The sequence below is a fragment of the Leptodactylus fuscus genome, chromosome 4 (genome assembly GCF_031893055.1).
Source record: "Leptodactylus fuscus isolate aLepFus1 chromosome 4, aLepFus1.hap2, whole genome shotgun sequence".
NCBI lineage: Eukaryota > Metazoa > Chordata > Amphibia > Anura > Leptodactylidae > Leptodactylus > Leptodactylus fuscus.
Genome location: NC_134268.1, coordinates 177,285,149 through 177,304,967, shown reverse-complemented (window position 1 = coordinate 177,304,967; position 19,819 = coordinate 177,285,149). Strand labels below are relative to the sequence as shown.

At 40.7% G+C, this 19,819-nt stretch overlaps 1 protein-coding gene across 1 annotated transcript in view; it reads right to left on the bottom strand.

Moving 5' to 3' along the window:
- The window catches only part of HIBADH (3-hydroxyisobutyrate dehydrogenase), a 109,864-nt gene that overhangs the window by 13,305 nt on the left and 76,740 nt on the right, over positions 1-19,819 (bottom strand). The window contains exons 5-6 of the mRNA XM_075271462.1: positions 18,149-18,282; positions 17,985-18,061 (exon numbers count right to left, since the gene is read on the bottom strand). Of these exons, the coding sequence (XP_075127563.1) occupies positions 17,985-18,061; positions 18,149-18,282 (211 nt within the window). The remainder of the gene's footprint in view (positions 1-17,984; positions 18,062-18,148; positions 18,283-19,819) is intronic.

Sequence of the window (19,819 nt, the reverse complement as noted above, 5' to 3'; positions counted from 1 at the left end):
CTGCTCCTGTCCGCCACCGCCACCCGACAGTACAGAGTCCACACTGATTTTGTTCCACAGCTTCCTGAGCCCCCTGCTGCTCTCTACTCCTTGGTAATGCCAGCTTAGTAAATTATTGGCCGCAGCAGTGACCAGTCACAGACAGAGATTGGCTGAGCGGTATTTCCAGTGTTTGTGGAGCAAGATCAGAAAGCAGAAGGCAGCGGGTACCCAGGAAGCATCTCAATAAAATGACATGGGATTGCTTAGATGAATATTGTGGTTTATTATTTTTAGAAAACAGATATCACTTTAAAAGCCATTTAATAAAAGATTCTCATTTTCATGGTATCAGAATTATCAACAAATTCTATCCAGACACATTTTGGAGAGGAAAAACAGACATGGACCACACAAGCCAATATTATGCATTAATCTTATACTTCTCAGCAAAATCTACAAAAATGAACACAAGGTTCTTAGTATAAATATTGATCAGTGTATAAGCCCACTGGCTGTTCACAGTGACCTCTGTATAGTGGGTCCCTACTCTAGTGTCTGCCATTGCTATGGGGTGATGTGGCCTAGAGCCTGGGGGTTTAGCCTGCCAGCAGGGGTGTTGCTGGGTCGCTCTTGCGGTGAGTACTGTGTTGCGGTAGTTCCTGTGTAGCACTGCACCCAGTAGAGTAGGGACCCACTATATAGGAGGTGACCATGAAGTGACTACAGGGCTACAGGGCACCATCATCAATAAGTATACATATGGAGAATAGAGATGAGCGAACACTAAAATGTTCGAGGTTCGAAATTCGATTCGAACAGCCGCTCACTGTTCGAGTGTTCGAATGGGTTTCGAACCCCATTATAGTCTATGGGGAACATAAACTCGTTAAGGGGGAAACCCAAATTCGTGTCTGGAGGGTCACCAAGTCCACTATGACACCCCAGGAAATGATACCAACACCCTGGAATGACACTGGGACAGCAGGGGAAGCATGTCTGGGGGCATAAAAGTCACTTTATTTCATGGAAATCCCTGTCAGTTTGCGATTTTCGCAAGCTAACTTTTCCCCATAGAAATGCATTGGCCAGTGCTGATTGGCCAGAGTACGGAACTCGACCAATCAGCGCTGGCTCTGCTGGAGGAGGCGGAGTCTAAGATAGCTCCACACCAGTCTCCATTCAGGTCCGACCTTAGACTCCGCCTCCTCCGGCAGAGCCAGCGCTGATTGGCCGAAGGCTGGCCAATGCATTCCTATGCGAATGCAGACTTAGCAGTGCTGAGTCAGTTTTGCTCAACTACACATCTGATGCACACTCGGCACTGCTACATCAGATGTAGCAATCTGATGTAGCAGAGCCGAGGGTGCACTAGAACCCCTGTGCAAACTCAGTTCACGCTAATAGAATGCATTGGCCAGCGCTGATTGGCCAATGCATTCTATTAGCCCGATGAAGTAGAGCTGAATGTGTGTGCTAAGCACACACATTCAGCACTGCTTCATCACGCCAATACAATGCATTAGCCAGTGCTGATTGGCCAGAGTACGGAATTCGGCCAATCAGCGCTGGCCAATGCATCCCTATGGGAAAAAGTTTATCTCACAAAAATCACAATTACACACCCGATAGAGCCCCAAAAAGTTATTTTTAATAACATTCCCCCCTAAATAAAGGTTATCCCTAGCTATCCCTGCCTGTACAGCTATCCCTGTCTCATAGTCACAAAGTTCACATTCTCATATGACCCGGATTTGAAATCCACTATTCGTCTAAAATGGAGGTCACCTGATTTCGGCAGCCAATGACTTTTTCCAATTTTTTTCAATGCCCCCGGTGTCGTAGTTCCTGTCCCACCTCCCCTGCGCTGTTATTGGTGCAAAAAAGGCGCCAGGGAAGGTGGGAGGGGAATCGAATTTTGGCGCACTTTACCACGTGGTGTTCGATTCGAACATGGCGAACACCCTGATATCCGATCGAACATGTGTTCGATAGAACACTGTTCGCTCATCTCTAATGGAGAACCTAATTTTAAGTTTTATACATTTTGCTGAGAAGCAGAAGATCAATGTTGGGATGTGCGTTTTTTTTTCCTCAAAAATGTTGCTTCTATCCAGAGGTAAAAATTTTTTTAACCTGGGGAGTGAATCTGTAGTGGACAATTAGATAATATATAATAAACCATATAAATCTTCTGCAAAGTTATGTCTAGTACTGCAGCATAGTTTTATTGAAGCAAGTGGGTCTAAGCTCTAAAGATTTTGGCTTGTCTGTTTTTTTGGGGTTTGGCTTATGTGAGTGGGCAAGCTGTATGCCATTTTTCACCAGTGTACTACATAGTATATACGGTATGCTGGCATTATAACGTATATGGGGTTTATTTACAATGAGCAAAAAATTAAAAAAAAGCCCTCCAAAAACACAAAAGTAAAATCAAAGGCTAAAGAGGGAAAAACAACAACTTCCAGGCATTAAATGGACGCACTTCCTATACATACAGAACCAGAGCTGGAAAAGTAGACTAATGGCAAAGTAAAACTGCCAGTTAACAGTTTACAAGATCCTATCCAGATAACACTCTCCTTGTACAGTTCTTGCATATGCTCATTATTAAATCTTCATTAAACTGTGCTGCCCAGGAAGCAGTTTACATGGAGATGTGACATATGGTCTCCTTCTATTTGCAGACATGCACTAGAGTTCTGGGTCAACTGCTGATAAGGTTACTGATCCTAATAAAACAAAGCTTGGCCATGCAGAAACATCATTTGTTCTACCGCTAGGATTATGGCATGAAATCATGTTCATTGCAGCCAAGAAATTAGCTTTGAGAATATATCCTCTGCTAAAGCAAATAATAGGATGATCTGAGCAATTCTGGTACCAAGATCCAAAGATTGGGACATTAAAACTGCAGGATTTAAAATTGGGAACACTTTTTTTTTTTTTTTTTTTTTTTTTTTTTTAACTCTTCCACTTCAAAAATATTCTGAAAATCTACTGGGATTCTCTAAAACAGATCATCGTGTTAAGCCACTGAATAAAACTGATATATTCAATATACTAAAGTCCAAATTCTTCACAAAAGGTATCGATCTACCGTATATAGGCACCATTGAACAAGTGCTTTGTTCTATTTCTTTAGGGTTAGAACATATCTCCACTGCTCAGTTATAAGTTCAGTGACCAGGATTAGTTCCCTCTGATCTCGCTTATATAAGCCTATTGTCCCCTAAGTTGCTTTAACTGCAATAATTTTATTAGACAGATCTTTCTTAAACCCATTTGTTGAACCAATTGAACAACAAGTACCGGTAGTATTAAAGTGGTTATTCAGATTCCAAAAATTATCTGCAAATACATCTACTGCAGTGATAACCCTCACTGTTCCCTTGTGCAGCCTTTTCTTGGCTGTATTTTACTTGAGACTCCTTGTATCACTGATATTTACATGCAGTGAAGCTACTACATTTCCCATGATGCACACTCTCCATGTTTGCTGCTCACAGGGGGGAGGGAAAAAGCATCCAATCGAAACAGTGTCATGTGACCTCAGATGTGGGAGCAATATATATTACCTGTGATTTAATTGGAGGGGAGAGCAGGGAGATGCATCATGGGCAATGTAGTTTGTTCACAGATTCACTGCAAGTAAATAACAGTGATACAAGGAGTCTCAAGTAAAATAAAGCCAAGAAAAGGCGGCACAAGGAAACAGTAAGTATTTAGCACTGCTGTGGATGTATTTAGCGACAATTTTTGGAAGCTGGATAACCCCTTTAATATTCCCTGTGTTCTACACAAATGAACAGAGAATTACGAGCTGGATATATTTACAAAATCAAAATGTCCAATGATCTTGGGTCAAATCCCAATTTGGTAGGAACAGTCAAAGCACCTTTGTCTGTGGATTGACCCCAAGTCCCTTCTGTTCAGACCATGATCTACTGCATGTGTTGAATGGATGTGGAGCCAATACAGAGATCAGGCTGCTTCCACTCCATGTCCAGGTATACTCAATGGAATCTGCATGGGATTAAACCCAATAAAGTCCTGCCTGAATGCTGAACGTTACTGTCCTTTTGGTGGGACCTTAAAGTATCATTAAACTTTCAAACTTTTGATTTTCTGGCAGCATTAATACATTATGTAAAATGCTTTATTAACAAATTTTGGCCCTTTTCTGTGAAATTTTGCACTACTTTATGCCTTGTTTCTCCATAGGGAGCTGAAATGTGTAAACTGCTTTCACTAGGTGTAAGAAAGTGTGGGCTCTTATATCGTGCAGGGGAATCACTACAAACCGATAGATCTTGGGTGTTATAAAACAGTCCTTCTGGTGTCATATGAAAGAGGAGACCCTCAAAGGTTCTACCTGTAAAATTTCCAGAGGAATCACCAGTTAAGCAGTTTGAATTGGCATATTTATATGTAGCTGCATGTAAAATGTATTTTATATATCTGGAAATCGCATAGGTAGAACTGAACCTGGTGTCATAGGAGAAATGAGAATCTCAGAACACAAGCACTGTAATAAGTTTTAGGCTGGCCCCCGTGTAGCGTAAACGCTATAATGTGGTCGTGGCAGAAACACCATGGCAAAAACTTCCTTTCAGGTACACTAACAGCTCGGTATTACATTGATTTAGATGTGTGGCCATTAAGTTTGTCACAGGAACCATTTTTGAAGACACTGCCAGGCTGCATGTGACTGATGGTACTATAAAGGAACCACCATGGCCTAAATGTGCTTGGATACCCATTATACATATACAAATGCCCTATAAATCCAACCACTGATAAATGTCGGACTCATTTAGATACAAATACAGAGTTTTTTCCTTACAAAGTACCACTGGTTTCGAGGGTCCATGACTGACCTTCCACCAGCAGTGAATGTCAATGTCCATAAAAGCAATAGAACATAAAATATATCCTTTCTTTAGCATTTTAGGAGTGACTCACTTGTGTACTAACACAGTAGACACGGACATGAGAATGGGAATTATGGGAGCGGCATGTTGTGCAACCAAAATATGGCTGGCTATTGGTACAATTCCCTAGCCGCAGTAATAGTATGGAGAACAGCTCTGGAGAACAAAGTGATGTTCTTGCAACGGAAACTGTACTTTGTGACGCCATGTAATTACTATCAATGTATTATTTGGGAAGTGGCTCTAATGGGGAAGAATTTTATCTAGTAGAATGATACTGAAAATTTAATTTTCTTTCTTTATATATGCATTAGATGCTCCACAAGCAGCGCTACCTGCCTATGACTGTATGACCAATTCCACATATAACAAAGTATTGTTTTCTGTATGAAGACTTAATAACTCTCCCATTTCCGTTCGTCTATTGAGCCTATAACGGGTATTTCATCTGAAGCGGTCACAGAAACTGCCTGCACTTCTTATCCCGGTGAAGGAATACAACCAACAATTACACATAAGCTTCTATGTGCTGAACGACTAAGTATCTGGCTAATAGGGAATCCAGATCAATACAACTAAAACAAATTGACTGCTAAATCTATGCTAGGAAAATTCAGAAATGTCACCACTAAATACGGGTTCCAAGCCTCACAAAATGTTCAAAGAATCGTGCACTGTGTCATACACATTAATTCACATTTGGACTGGTTTTTAAATAATCTCAAGAATAGGGGCTTTGAAACGATCATGTCTTCTGTACAACACTTCGGATTTAATATTTAATATTGCATAAAACACGTCACAAAATTATTTCAAGAGGACATGGAAGAGCTGAAGCCTGTCATACAAGTGTACCTTAATTTTCTTCAAAAATAGTGTGGAATACACTCATACACAAATGCCAGATTTATGGTAAGAACATGGTATCTGTGTCCAACAACTGTTATTTAGAAAATTCCTCGAATGACACGGCAATGACCTATCAGTCAATAAGGTCATCAACAATGGTCAAACAATAGACCACTGGTGGCACCTCCTACCAATACGACACCCATGTCTTTCAATAAGACAACCTGTTTAAGGTTTCTTCTACCTAGGTGTTAAAAAAAAAAAACAAAAACAAAAAAAAAACAATGAGGCAACTTATTTCATCTATGCCAATTTTCTGCCATAGATGAGTGACAATGTGGCACAAGGCCACATCTCCCCATTCTCTGCCTCAATCACCACTTTCCAAGGATGTGGTCAGACACGCCACAGCCCAGCATATTTATTGGAATTTGCACCAATTCTCTGGCATAAGTTTTCATTCTGGCTCATGGGTGTTCGCTTGATTTATGAAGAAGCTGGAGCCACTCTAAAGTCAGGGGTGACTTGTGCCAGTCGGACCCTTTATGTAGGCTGGCATGTGAAACGCCAGTCTTAATAAATCGGCCCCAATGTATCAGTTTCTCAGATGTATCAGCCTCCTGAAAAGCTGTAAAAAGAAAAAAAAATAAAAAATAAAAAATCAATAAGCCCACTATTAGGCAGTGCTTGATTTTTTTGCTACTAGAAGTCACGGGTAAAGCACCCTAAGAGTTGCAATGTGACTACATTTGCTTACATTGATGAAGGAGTCACATGGTGATCTTTGGTCACGTGTCGGGAACCATTGCCAAGGTTGCCATGTTACCCTAGTCTAAAGACCCTTATTGAGTCGCCACACAATTCTTTCAGATGCTTGAATGGGATATCTGCTTAGTTACATGGTACTACATCCACCTATCTCAAATTAATGCCAAACTACCAATTTGTAGTCCAATTTGGAGGTAAAATAACCGCCATGTTGGTTGTTAGACAGTCCTCCCCAAAATATATAGGACTGTAGGGTTATAGGTTGGACTTGATGGACTTATGTCTATCTAAAATCATCTACTATGTAACTACAACTAAACATAACAAATATGTATCTAGAAATGGGACCCCGTCATTAGACAATGAAAACCCATAAAATGCTCTTGACCCCACGGTTATAACCTATTATTACACTGGCACACTAAACTACTGTGTCTATTACCTTTGCCAAAATGTATGCTATGTAAAAAAAAAAAAAACTACTATTTTCTCTCTGGAATAGGAATTGAGAAAAAGACAGAATAGCGCCATCTATGCCAAAAAAATAAATCTGCACCTAACAAAGCACTGAGAACATAGTAGTTGTTCCATCACTACTTGTTTCATTGTTTGCAGCAAGAAACATTGACTAGAGCATAATGACAAAGTCTTTTCTGCCTCCTCGAAATTTCCTTGTCCATTGACGTTTGGTGCACCTTCAACTTAACAAGCCTAAGGATCGGTTTATTTTAATTTTGTTTGCCGTCAGCCATGGAACCTATTACATCTGAAGATCCTGCAATACCGGCACAGCTTCATCAACATCAAATAAATACCACAAGAAAAATAAATTGTTAGCGTTGAAGGAGATGATGCCGGCGGAGGAAAAAAAACAACATACAAATCTCGACACAGAGTTTTACCAATTAATTACAGAGCTAAAAATTTACTGGATGCCACTGGGAAGGCTCCAATAAAGCACGTCAGCTTATACTCGCAAGTTTTCGGTATGACATATCCCCCCCTCAATGCTTATTTTCTTCTGAAAACCTGTACGGTGTTAAGCCCTTTTTTTGAAAGCAAGTGTACCATTAAAGGAGCAAGCAGGAAGCATTTTGCATTTCATCTTTTTCTCTATTCTACCTACTGGTTTCCACATAACTGACAGTGAAAATTAGACATGGTATTAAAATCAGTTACTGAAGTCCTCTGTCTTCCTCTAAGACCAAAGCATGTAATGGTCTAAAGCCGGCTGGAATATAATTGTCATTCAGTACGAGCCTTTCCTAGAAAGTCATGCTTCATTGGAGAAGACTGAGTTTCCATTTGAAATCAACAAATTAATCCGAGACAGGTATCTGAAAGGGCAAGTTTAATAGGAAGCAGCTACTGGGCTCTCAACCATGATAAAATGTTATTGCTGTTCCCCTGTAAATTGGCTGGGAACATATGATACTTTCTGCATAAGAGGCCCATTGCTGTTCGAGAGATATACTGCTGAAGCTATCAAAATGATGACAGTCTGTCAGTCCCCATAATAGGCTGCCAATGGCTTTGCTGTGTGAGCGCTACTGTTTACAATTGGGAACATTCTCCCAGCAGTAATAAAAATAACATAAAAGAAAGCCATTATTGTTACAAAATATGAAATAAAACACTGAATCGCTTGTCACTATTTCAATGAGGAAAAATGGAAAATGGGAAACCACTTTAAAGCATTAAAGCTGATTTTTTTCACTCCGATTTGAATATTATGTGTAGGTTTGATATCATCACAATATAAGTGAAGTAACCCCCGATACACAAATAGAGCTGTAACCGTATTATATATTCAGAGTATATTGTTTCTACCCCATAAGGACTATACGGCAAAAAACTAATTCCATTGGAAATCTTGGAACCAAAATCGCTTACGAGAAATCACACTTTTTGCAAGCAAATACTAGTTTATGGAGAGATTTATCTATCCTGCACCAAACTGAACACTGGGGCAGATTCATGAAAGTGGGTGTGGTGAAGGGTTGGCAAACTTATGGTCATTTACATCACTTTATTGGTGTAAATGATGGATGAAACCTATGCCAGATATGAGCCGGTGTAGATGTAAGTGCAAGTACAGAGCCGGGTTAGGGGTACACTATGTTTATGCCATGACATGTGCATCATCATAAATGAGGCGCAACATATGCCAATGCAATAGATATGAAGACTGGTGTTGAATATGCCATTCTTGATAAATTTCCCCACTGTGGGTTTTTAACCCCTTAGTGACCAGCCTATTTTAGACCTTAATGACCAAGCCAAATTTTGGAAATTTTCCCTGTGTGACTGTTAGTGAATAATTCTGTAACAGTATAGCGCATCCAAGCGATTCTGATCTTGTTTTTTCGTGACATGTTGTACTTTACTGAGAAGGTAAAATTAGACTGATATAACTTGTGTAAATTTATTAAAAAACTCGCAAATGCTGAAAATTTTGAAATTTTTTCAATGTTTTCCATTTGCAGCTGCGATATCTCAATATATGCACAATAATACAGGGCAAAAAAGTTAGTAGTTATATACTTCCAAATGTTCCTTTTGTGTTTCAAGCATATTTGAAATAATTTTAGCATATTTGAGTAATTTAGACAATTTACAAGTTTATCAAGTTTATAAGCAAATTTTGGAAATTTGGAGTATGTGATTTTTTCCTGTACCAAGCTCTGTTTGCAGACAGGAATAGGTGACATAATGACAGAAACCCCCATTAAATGACCCAATTTGTAAAACTAGACCCCTTCAGGTATTCTTTGAGGGGTTTAGTGAGCATTTTGATCAAAAAAATATTGTTTTGCAAGAATTATTACAAATGATGAAAAAAATTACATTTTCATTTTCTTCAAATATGTGTCATTTTAAAGCCAGTTTTTTTGCACACTACACATCAAAAAGAACACACCCCAAAATATATCACCCCACTTCTCCAGTGTTAAAAAATGTACACTTTGTGGCCTTAGTCCTATGTACGCACATATAGTAGGGCCCAAGAGGTAGGGAGGGCCAAATTTATTTCAAAACACAAATTTTGCTTTCAGATATTTTAGGCCCATTGCACATTTGAACAAGATTTCAGTTACCAAAACAATTGAAAACCCCCATAAATGACCCCATTTTATAAACTAGACCCCTTAAGGTATTCATTGAGGGGTATAATGAGTATTTTGACCCCATAGGTTTTAAAAGAATTTGTGTCAAACTAAAAATTGTCATATTTTTTACACAAAAGAGTCGTTTTAAAGGCAGTTTTTTTGCACACATGCCATGAAAATAAAGAAAAACACCCCAAAATAGATGGCCCCATTTCTCCCGTATTCAAAAATGTACAGTTTGTGGCCTTAATCCTATGTACGGACGCATGGTAGGGCCCAAAAAGATGGGAGCACCAACTGGATTTCAAGACACAAATTTTGCTTGCAGATATTTCAGGCCCATTGCACATTCAAACAAGATTTGAGATACCAAAACAATTGAAACCCCCCATAAATGACCCCATTTTATAAACTAGACCCCTTAAGGTATTCATTGAGGGGTATAGTGAGTATTTTGACCCTATAGCAGTTTCACAGATTTTACTAACCTTGGCATGTGTAGGTTAAAAATTACTAAAATGTCCCTTTATCCCCAAAGTTTTCATTTTCACAAGGGGTTAAAAGAGAAAAAGCCCCCCACAGTTTGTTACACAATTTCTGCTGAACACGGCAATACCCCATATATGGCCATAATCTGCTGTATGGGTAGATGGTGGGGCTCAGAATGGAAAGAGCGCTATTTGGCTTTTGGAGGGCAGATGTGGCTGGAATAGTTTTCAGGTGCCATGTCGCATTTGCTGAGCCCCTAAAGTATCAATACAATGCAAACCCCTTAAATGTGACCCCATTTTAAAAACTACACCCTTCAAAGAATGTATCAAGGGGTATTATCATTTTGAGCCTAAAAATGCTTCCCAAAAATTAATGTACAAAATGAAAATTGAAATTTTTAAAGAATATGCCATTTCGGTGCCCAATACGTTGCACCCACTTTATGCTGTCAGAGACCTGCACTCCTGAAACTATTAAGGGGACATCCCGAGGGGCAAAAAATTATATATGTGGGTGTAAACTGCTGCTTGGGCACACAGCAGGGCTCAGAAGGGAAGGAGCACTGTGCTTTTTAGCTTTTGGGGTACAGATTTAGAGGGACCCTCTGGGCACCATGATGTTTTTGCAGAGCCCTGGAGTTGACAGTAAACTGGAATTCCCCAATACGTGACCCCATTTTGTAGGGGCAATTTTAGGGTCTCTGTAAATGTGACATGGTGTCCAAACACCAACAATCTAAATCTGCACTCCAAAAGCACATATCGCTTCTTCACATCTGCGCCCTGCTGTGTACCCAAATGGCAGTGTATGCCGACATGTATGACACTGGTGTACCCCGGATAACGGACTTAATGCCATATGTGGGTAGAAATGGCTGTTTGGTACAGCCGGGCACAGAAGGAAAGGAGCGCTATTTTGGTTTTTGGCGCAGTTTGGTTTTTGGACGTCATGCCACTTTTGCGAAGACCCTGAATTGCCAATAAAGTGGAATCTGCAGACATGTCACCCCATTTTGGACACTAGCCCACTGATGGGATATATCAAGTGGCGTAGCGAGCGTTTTTAACCCTTGAGGGTTGCATTTATTTAGTTTCCAGAAATGAAATCGCAACTGAAAACGAGAAGTTAAAAATGAAATTTTTCCAGAGATTCGCCATTTTAGTGCCCGATATGTTGTGCCCAACTTACGTCAGCAGAGATACACACTCCAAAAACTGGTAAGCGGGTATCCCGGGCACAACAGCTTTTAGAGCGTTCATCTCTGATACAAGTCGGGCACAACATATTAGGCACTGAAATGACGGATTCCTGGAAAAATTTGTATTTTCACTTCTCACAATTAGCTTCATATTCATTTATGGATAATAAGTTATAGCAACACTTGGGGGTTAAAAATGCTCTCTGTACCCCTGGAGAAATCCTTCAGGGGTGTAATTTCCAAAATAAGGTCTCATATCAGGGGATCCCACTTTACTGGCGTTTCAGCTCTACAAAAGTGTCATGGCATCCAAAAACCAAACCGTCTGTGCTCCAAAAACCCAATAACCCTTCTTCCCTTCTGTGTCCGGCTGTGCCCTAATATCAGTTTATACCCACATATGACATTACGTACATTATCCCGGGTACACCAGTGTCATACATGTGCCATACATGTGGCATAAACTGCAGTTTGGGCACACAGCAGGGCGCAGAAGGGAAGGAGTGCGATGTGGCTTTTGGAGCACAGATTTGGATGTTTGGTATCTGGACGCGATGTCATGTTTGTAGAGCCTGTAAGGTACCAGAAAAGTGGATTCCCCAAAGGAGTGACCCCATTTTGAAAACTGCACCCCTCATAGAATTTATCAGGGGGTGTAGTGAGTATTAGTATCCCGGACGTGACTGCACAGCGGATGGCGAAGAGGGAATATATAAGCTGTGTGGAGAACATTGAAAACGCCAAATTCCCTACTATGTTCCAGTAGCTCCTATGATTGGGGGAGTCACTCTGGGGGTCACTTTGGGGGTCATTTCTGGTGTCTGTTCCCTCATAAGCTGTAAATCTGGGGTGTCCCCTGATATACGCTTGCACCGCTTATATATTCCCTTCCTGATGCAGCCAGTCGTGTTCTAATGATTTGGTGATTTTGCGGGTTTTTGTCTTCACATTGTTAGATGCTATATTTTCTTTATTTTTCTGGTGACAGAGATATAAGGGCTTGTTCTTTGCGGGATGAGATGTATTTTGTAATGACACCATTTTTGGGTGCCTATATTCTATTGAATACATTTTATTAACTTTTTTTTGCTGGATTTAAAAAAATAAAATCAATTCTGGCATTGAGTTTTCCCTTTTAAATTTTGCGCCATGCAGCGTACAGTATAAGTAACATGTGACCTTTATTCTGCGGGTCGGTACGGTTACGGTGATACCTCATTTATAGTATTTTTTATGCAATACTAATTCTGCAGAACAAAAACACATTTGGGGACATAAATCAGTGATTTTTGTATCGCCATCTTCTGAGAGGCGTAACATTTTTATTTTTTGGTTGACAGTGTTGGTTGAGGGCTTATTTTTTCCGGGACAACCTGCACTTTTTATTGGTACTGTTGTGGGGTGTATATGACTTTTTGATCACTTTTTATAGCATATTTTCTAAGGTGAGATGGCGAAAAATCACTACTTCCGGCGGGTTTTTTCCGGGGTTTTTTCCCCGACGTTTACCGTATACATTAAATATTGTTTCAGTTTTATTGTACAGATTGTTAAGGACGCGGCGATACCAAATATGTATTGTTTTTATTAATTTTTAGGTTTTTTTTTTTTTTTACATAACTCATTTTCTATAGAAAAAGGGGATTTTTGGGGCTTTATAACTTTATTCATTTTTTTCAAAAGCTTTATTTATTTATTTTTCACTTTTTATTTCACTTTTTTTGTGTTTCCCTTTTAGGACACTTGATTCAGCAATGATTTCATTGCTGAATCAGTGTTACAGGCTGGAGACACAGGAGACACAGGCTGCACGTGTCTCCAGTCTGTAACAGGAAGCCAAGCGATGTAGACGCATCGCTTGGCTTCCTGACAACGGGGGCAGGATCAACCAGGTAACCGGGGGCTCAGGCAGTCTGGGGTCACTGGCCAGACCCCAGGCTGCATGTTTTGTATATCGGCACCCCCCGATCTCGCTGCGGGGGGTGCCGATCTGACCGGCAACACAGTGGAACCGCTTCAGTTCCATGATCATGTTTGATCACGGAACTGAAGGGGTTAAAACCCCCCCCATCGGAGCCCCCTCCGATGGGGGGTTATGGAGCAAGGTCTTAGCTGTAAGATACAGCTAAGACTTGCTCCAACTACATCGGCACTGACAGGGAATCCTTCCCTGACTGCCCGACGTAGTTTTCCTATAGGGCAGTCAGGAAGGACCTGTCAGTGCCGACGTAGATTCCCTATGGGCCGGTCGTTAAGGGGTTAAGCAATTATGAGTATGATCAATCCTCCATATAGAGAGGTTTCCGCTTTGAGTAACCAGCCATCATCTAATGTAAAACCTAGCACCTTTGTAATACATCTTCATTGCCCTGTTCAGATTTCACTTTTCAGTTTGTACTAAGAATCCCATCATGTCTATCAATCCTACAGTGTTGATCCAGAAAAAGATTACAAAAAACCCCAAAACACACCTATGTAATTAAAATTCTCTATAAATATGACAGATCAGAATATTTCCTGAATCACTGATCCATCTTCAAAAATCTGATACCATAGCTTGTAATATATATACAAGAAAGTCATCAAGCCCCTCTTGAACACTTTCAATGAATCACAACATTGGGTCAAATGAAGTAACACTGCCTAAGTTTTAGACAATGCAAACTAAGACTACACAGTCTTATACTGCACCAGATTTTAAAGTGTAGAGGGGTCCTGGAGGAGATGATATGACCCTCACAGAGCCCTGATCTAACCATTGTGCGGGCTGTCTGGGATACAAGATAAGGATCTGAGCAGGCCTACAGCCAAAGAAGATCTGAGATTAGTTCTCCAAGATGTTTAGAACAACCTCCCTGCCGAGTTCCGTCAAAAACTGTCTGCAAGTACCTAGATGCTGGTGTGAAGGAAAAAGGATGGACACAATACGGAAGCAAATTAGATTTCTCTTTTGCTTATTCATGTAATTTTGCTAACTGACAAAAACAAAACTTTAAACACTTCCAAAACATTTCCAAAAACATTCTTACTTTACATAATTATTTTAATACCTTCCTAAAAGGTTTGTGCAATACTATACAAACAGTTCTGTGTTATGCAGGCTGTCTTGTAAAAATGAAGATTACATTATTAAAGTTTCTTTCAAAATACTTGTGAATTTGTATTGAGAAAGCCACAGCTAAACTTCAGCAGGTTTTAGCCTTTACAAAAATGCCCTGGAATTCATTTAAGTTTTAAATAGGCCGGGGGCACTGAAAAAAAAAAAAAAAAAAAAAAAAAAAAAATTCACTCACCTTTCCACAGTGCTCCAGTGCCTCCCTGCACGGTCCAGTCTTCTCGGTCCCATGCTAGCATGTGGTGGAAGTCCGATCAGTGGCCTCAGCAAAGGGCATGTGATGTCACTACTGGTGACATCATGGGTCTCTATTTGAGGCCAATCAGGGGAGAACACCAGAGCACAGGGGACGAGTATATATATATTTATTTTTTTTCAACTTTCCAGGTTGTCCAGGCATTAAAAAAAAAATGCCTAGACAACCTCTTTAAAGAGGACCTTTCATGGTTTGGGGCACAGGCAGTTCTATATACTGCTGGAAAGCCAACAGTGCACTGAATTCAGTGCACTGTTGGCTTTCCCGATCTGTGCCCTGGGTAAAGAGCCATGCCGGTACTGTAGCTCTTTACAGTCAGTCAGGAACGTCCTTCTCCACAGCAGCGCCTATCGCGTTGTACAGTGTGAGCAGGGAGGAACGCCTCCTCCCTCTGCTTACAGTGCTCGTCCATAGTCGAGTATTATCAGGAGGGGGCGTTCTTCCCCGCTCACACAGCACAGCACGATAGGTGCTGCTTTGAAGAAAGATGTTCCTGACTGAATGTCAGGAACGCCCTTCTGACTGTGAAGAGCTACAGTACCGGAACCGATAGCTCTTTACCCGGGGCACAGATCGGGAAAGCAGACTGAGCTGAATTCATTGCACTGTTGGCTTTCCGGCAGTATATAGAACTGCCTGTGCCCCGAACCATGGAAGGTCCTCTTTAAGGTATTATTGTCACAAGGTGGCCAAGTGCTTAGCACTTTTGCTGTGCAAGGTTCTAGGTTCGAATCCTAGAGGGCAGGGCAACATCTGCATGGAGCTTGTACGTTCTCTCTGTGTTTTTGTGGGTTTCCTCCAGGTATTCCAGTTTTCTCTCACAAAAAATATACTGATAGGTAAACTGGCTACCCATGAAACAACTGACCCTTGTGGGTGTTCGTAGTCACTAACTTCCCTTCTTCCTGCACTTTTGTCCCTTGTGTCATAAAAGCACTTTACAAGTGTTTGTCATCATCATTATCGAGGGCAATATCCTCCATTTATCGCTTATTCAAAGACACATGCACATATACTTCTAGAAAGCCGTTGAATTCAGTGCACTGTCGGCTTTCCCGTTATGTGCCCCCGGGGTAGAGATATCGGTACCGATCACTGCCCAACATCAGAAGGGTGTTCCTGACAGTGAGGATTCAACCACACCCCCGAGAGTACCCCCCTTCATCGCTGGGTGGTAAGGAATACCCCCTCTGACATCACAGGGCTATGGATCAGTACTGTCAAGGGACGTTCCTCACAGCCCAACTAGATCTACAGGAATGCCCTAATGACAGTGGGCAGAGATCGGTGCCGAAACGAACAGCACCAATATCTTCAGCCTTGGGCACATAATGGGAAAGCCGACAGTGCGCTGAATACAGCAAACGGTTTGCTTTCTAGCGGTATATAAAACCATATGTGCAAGAGGACATGAAAGGCCCTCTTTAATAATACTCTGCTATCTATACCTACACAGAAGGTTGGAACAACAAGCCAACCTTCACATCTATATGCACTTCAGTGAGTCTTGGGCATCTATGATAATCTTACCCGTACACTAGTTGTCCTTTCTTGGACCACTTTTCCTAGGTAACCCTATACAAGGCCTGCTGTTTTGTAGATGCTCTGACCCACCTGTCAAACCATCGCCATTTGGCTCTTTTCAGTCATACCCTTGCACATACCTATGTAAACTGTCTCCAACATATCAACTTCATGAGCTGACTGTTCCCTTGCTGTCTAATCTCTAGCGCACCCCTTGTCAGCTGCCATTGTCATAAGATAATCAATATTACTCATCCCGCCTCTCGGTGGTTTTAATGTTATGGTTGATTGGAGTATATAGTGAAATAAAATTATATCCCAGGCAGGAACGTATCGGCTTTGCTTCTATCCTCACATGCATTCTAGATATATTCCCACAACTTGTTCCCACTCAATTTTACAATGTTAAAGATATTGATAAACCAATTATCACTGATGCAAAACAAATTTCTATTTTATCTCAATTACTCTTTGACAAGGAAATAGAGCCAGATAGTTTACTAACTACACACTTCAATAAAAACTCAATTTCCAGTATGTTAATTAATAGACAGTCTAAGTATGAAATATAAACTGTGCTGGAGTCATTTACAGCCCTGTACAGATTAATCTGCAAGAAAAAAAATGCAACCGTAATAATAAAAAGGCGATATAACGATGGAGAACACTACAAAGAGAGATGCTCAGACAAAAACGTGCTACGAGATCGATTCACACATTGTGGTCTAGTTTTGTGAAGCCTAGTTTTTGTTCCAGTTGAGTTTAGGCTGGCTTTATTAAAAATAAAATCTCTCTCTAATGCATGTATTTCAGAAAAGAAAAAAAAAAAAAAAAAGTGTGTGTTTTTGAAAAAAAGCACACAGGCACAGTGTAAACCCAGTCGTCGGGCAGGTTCACATCTGCACCCTGGTCTTTCAGGTTTCCGTCTTCTGCTGACAGGAGACGGAAACCCGGCGGTCAGTGTCCGCCCGTAAGAGTTTTGTGATCTCCGCGGCGACACAAAGTTGTGCATGGCCAATTTTGTGTCCGGTTATAAAAAAAAGAACGGTTTCGCCGCGGAGACCACAAAATGCTCACGGGTGGACACTTTGCAAACCCATTCAATTGAATGGGTTTGAAAAGTGACTGCCGGTTTCCTTCTCCTGTCCAGTTTCTCGGGCAGAAGAAAGACACCTGAAAGCGGAGACCGGGCGCAGGTATGAACCCACCCTTAGCTCTTTTCCTAATCATCTTGACTGAAACAAGTTGAGAGAATAAAACCTTCCAAGGTTCTACTCAAGACCATATTTTCAATGCTTTATTTTCCTCTTAAACAAATGAGTTTCTTTAATATCACTCAGTTTATGCCCAAATATGAACAATCTCTCAGAAGTTAAAACCTTTCTAAATTGAGACATGGCAATGCAGTGCTCATAGGATTCTCTTGATCTGCTTCCTGCTATAGCATCAAATATGGCCTCTGGGGTTGTGTATACCCTTGGCCTCTGTACATAAAATAAATAAAAAAATAAAAAATTACTAATCCACTGTAAACCTTGTGCAGTTGTCAGACGCAACAAAAACAGTATCACCATCTGAGTATACCTTACCCCCCAAATCAAAATTCTCAAAAGTGGATAAACCCAATATCGAATTCATATTTTACACCTCTATGATTTAAGACATCAGGTCAATTCTGTGGTTCCATGCAGAGGATTAACCATTTGAATTTAGAGCTCTGAAAAGATTTTTACTAAACTCACAACTACATTACACATACCTAATCCCCAGATTCATCGTTTCTGCCGTTCCAATCATACTAATAGCTAAAAGCATGTTGTTGCAAATTTTTGCTGCCTGAAAAAAAAAAAAAAAATGTAAGTAAAACATAGAAGGACCAGAAAATGTTAACTTCCAAAAGTATTAGAACTGAATATATCATACCTGCCCTGTTCCGACCTCTCCACAGTAGATCACATTGGCTCCCATACATGACAAAAGCTCTTTAGCCGCATCAAACTCTTGTTCGACACCGCCAACCATAAATGTGAGGTTCCCAGATCTGGCTGCACCAACACCTGGCCGGAGGAGAGAGTGTTTAGGTTCATGACTGTGTAAAGACAATTCTAAAGACAACATATATTCCATTGTCTGGATAGTTGGGAAAAAGGTCCACCACATAGCACCAATTTCTAATAATATATATATATATATATATATATATATATATATATATATATATATATATATATATATATATATATATTACTGTTGCAGCCTTGACCTGTGATGGTTATTCTTCCATCTCCATAGACATACCATAGGTTTACAAACCCCCTGTGGCCACGATCTTGGAGATCTGCTCTCATGGACTAAATTCAAAAGGGGTTCTAGTCTCTTGAAAGTGTTGAGAAATAACAAACTAGAGTAATACTCATCTTATCGATCGCCTACTTTCCATGCCCTCTGCCAACCTCAATCTCTTGTTATGACTGCAGTGGTGACCTCCTTATTTTCCGCTGCAGCCATGCACGGTTGTGTCAAGTTGAAATGTTAACACTGGAGGCCAAGACACAGACACCATGGGAGCAGTGGTGATCACTCTTTTTTTTTTTTTTTAAATGTAGATTGTGAGCCCACATAGAGCTCACAATGTACATTTTTTCCTATCAGTATGTCTTTTTGGAATATGGGATGGAAATCCATGCAAACACGGGGAGAACATACAAACTCCTTGCAGATGGTTTTTTGCCCTTGGTGGGATTTGAACACCAGGACCCAGTACTGCAGGGCTGCAGTGCTAACCACTGAGCCACCGTGTGGCCCCGTGATCACTCTTTATTGTCAAAACTTTCAAAGGGTATGAAACTCTTAAAGAGGACCTTTCATGTACACGTGGTTTTATATGACACTAGAAAGCCGACAGCGCCGAATTCAGTGCACTGTTGGCTTTCCCAGATATCTCTTCACTGTTAGAAGGGCGTTTTTGAGAGTCTAGCCAAGCTGTGAGAAACGCCCCTCCTAACAGTACTGTCCGTAGCTCTACACTGTCAGAGGGGGTGTTCCTTACCACCCAGCCATGACACTGAATGTCCTCCTCCTGACAGTACTCATCCATAGACTAGTACTGGGGACGGCGTTCCTCACCGCGTCATCGCTGGGCACCCCCTCCGACAGTAGAGAGCTACGGACAGTACAGTCAGAAAGAGGGAGTGTTCCTCACAACCCGGCTAGACTGTCAGAAATGTCCTTCTGACAGTGAAAAGATACCAGTAAAGAATAGCACCAATATCTCCAGCCCAGGGGCACGTAACGGGAAAGCTCACAGTGTGCTGAATTCAGAGTACCATTGGCTTTATAGCTATATATAAAACTGCGTGTGCTCGAGGATGTGAAAGATCCTCTTTAAGAAACAGTATTTCATGAAAAGGTATTTATTGAATAAAACAAGTACAGAGTAAATATGCGAGACAACAGTGAACGAAGTAGCAGGAATATACAATAGTCACTGTCGACAAGTATACGTAATAAAGTATGTAAGCATTAGGAATTCAACACAAATGTAGTGAAAAAAAACAGTAAATGCAACATTGTTAAAACTTTCCACAACAGAAG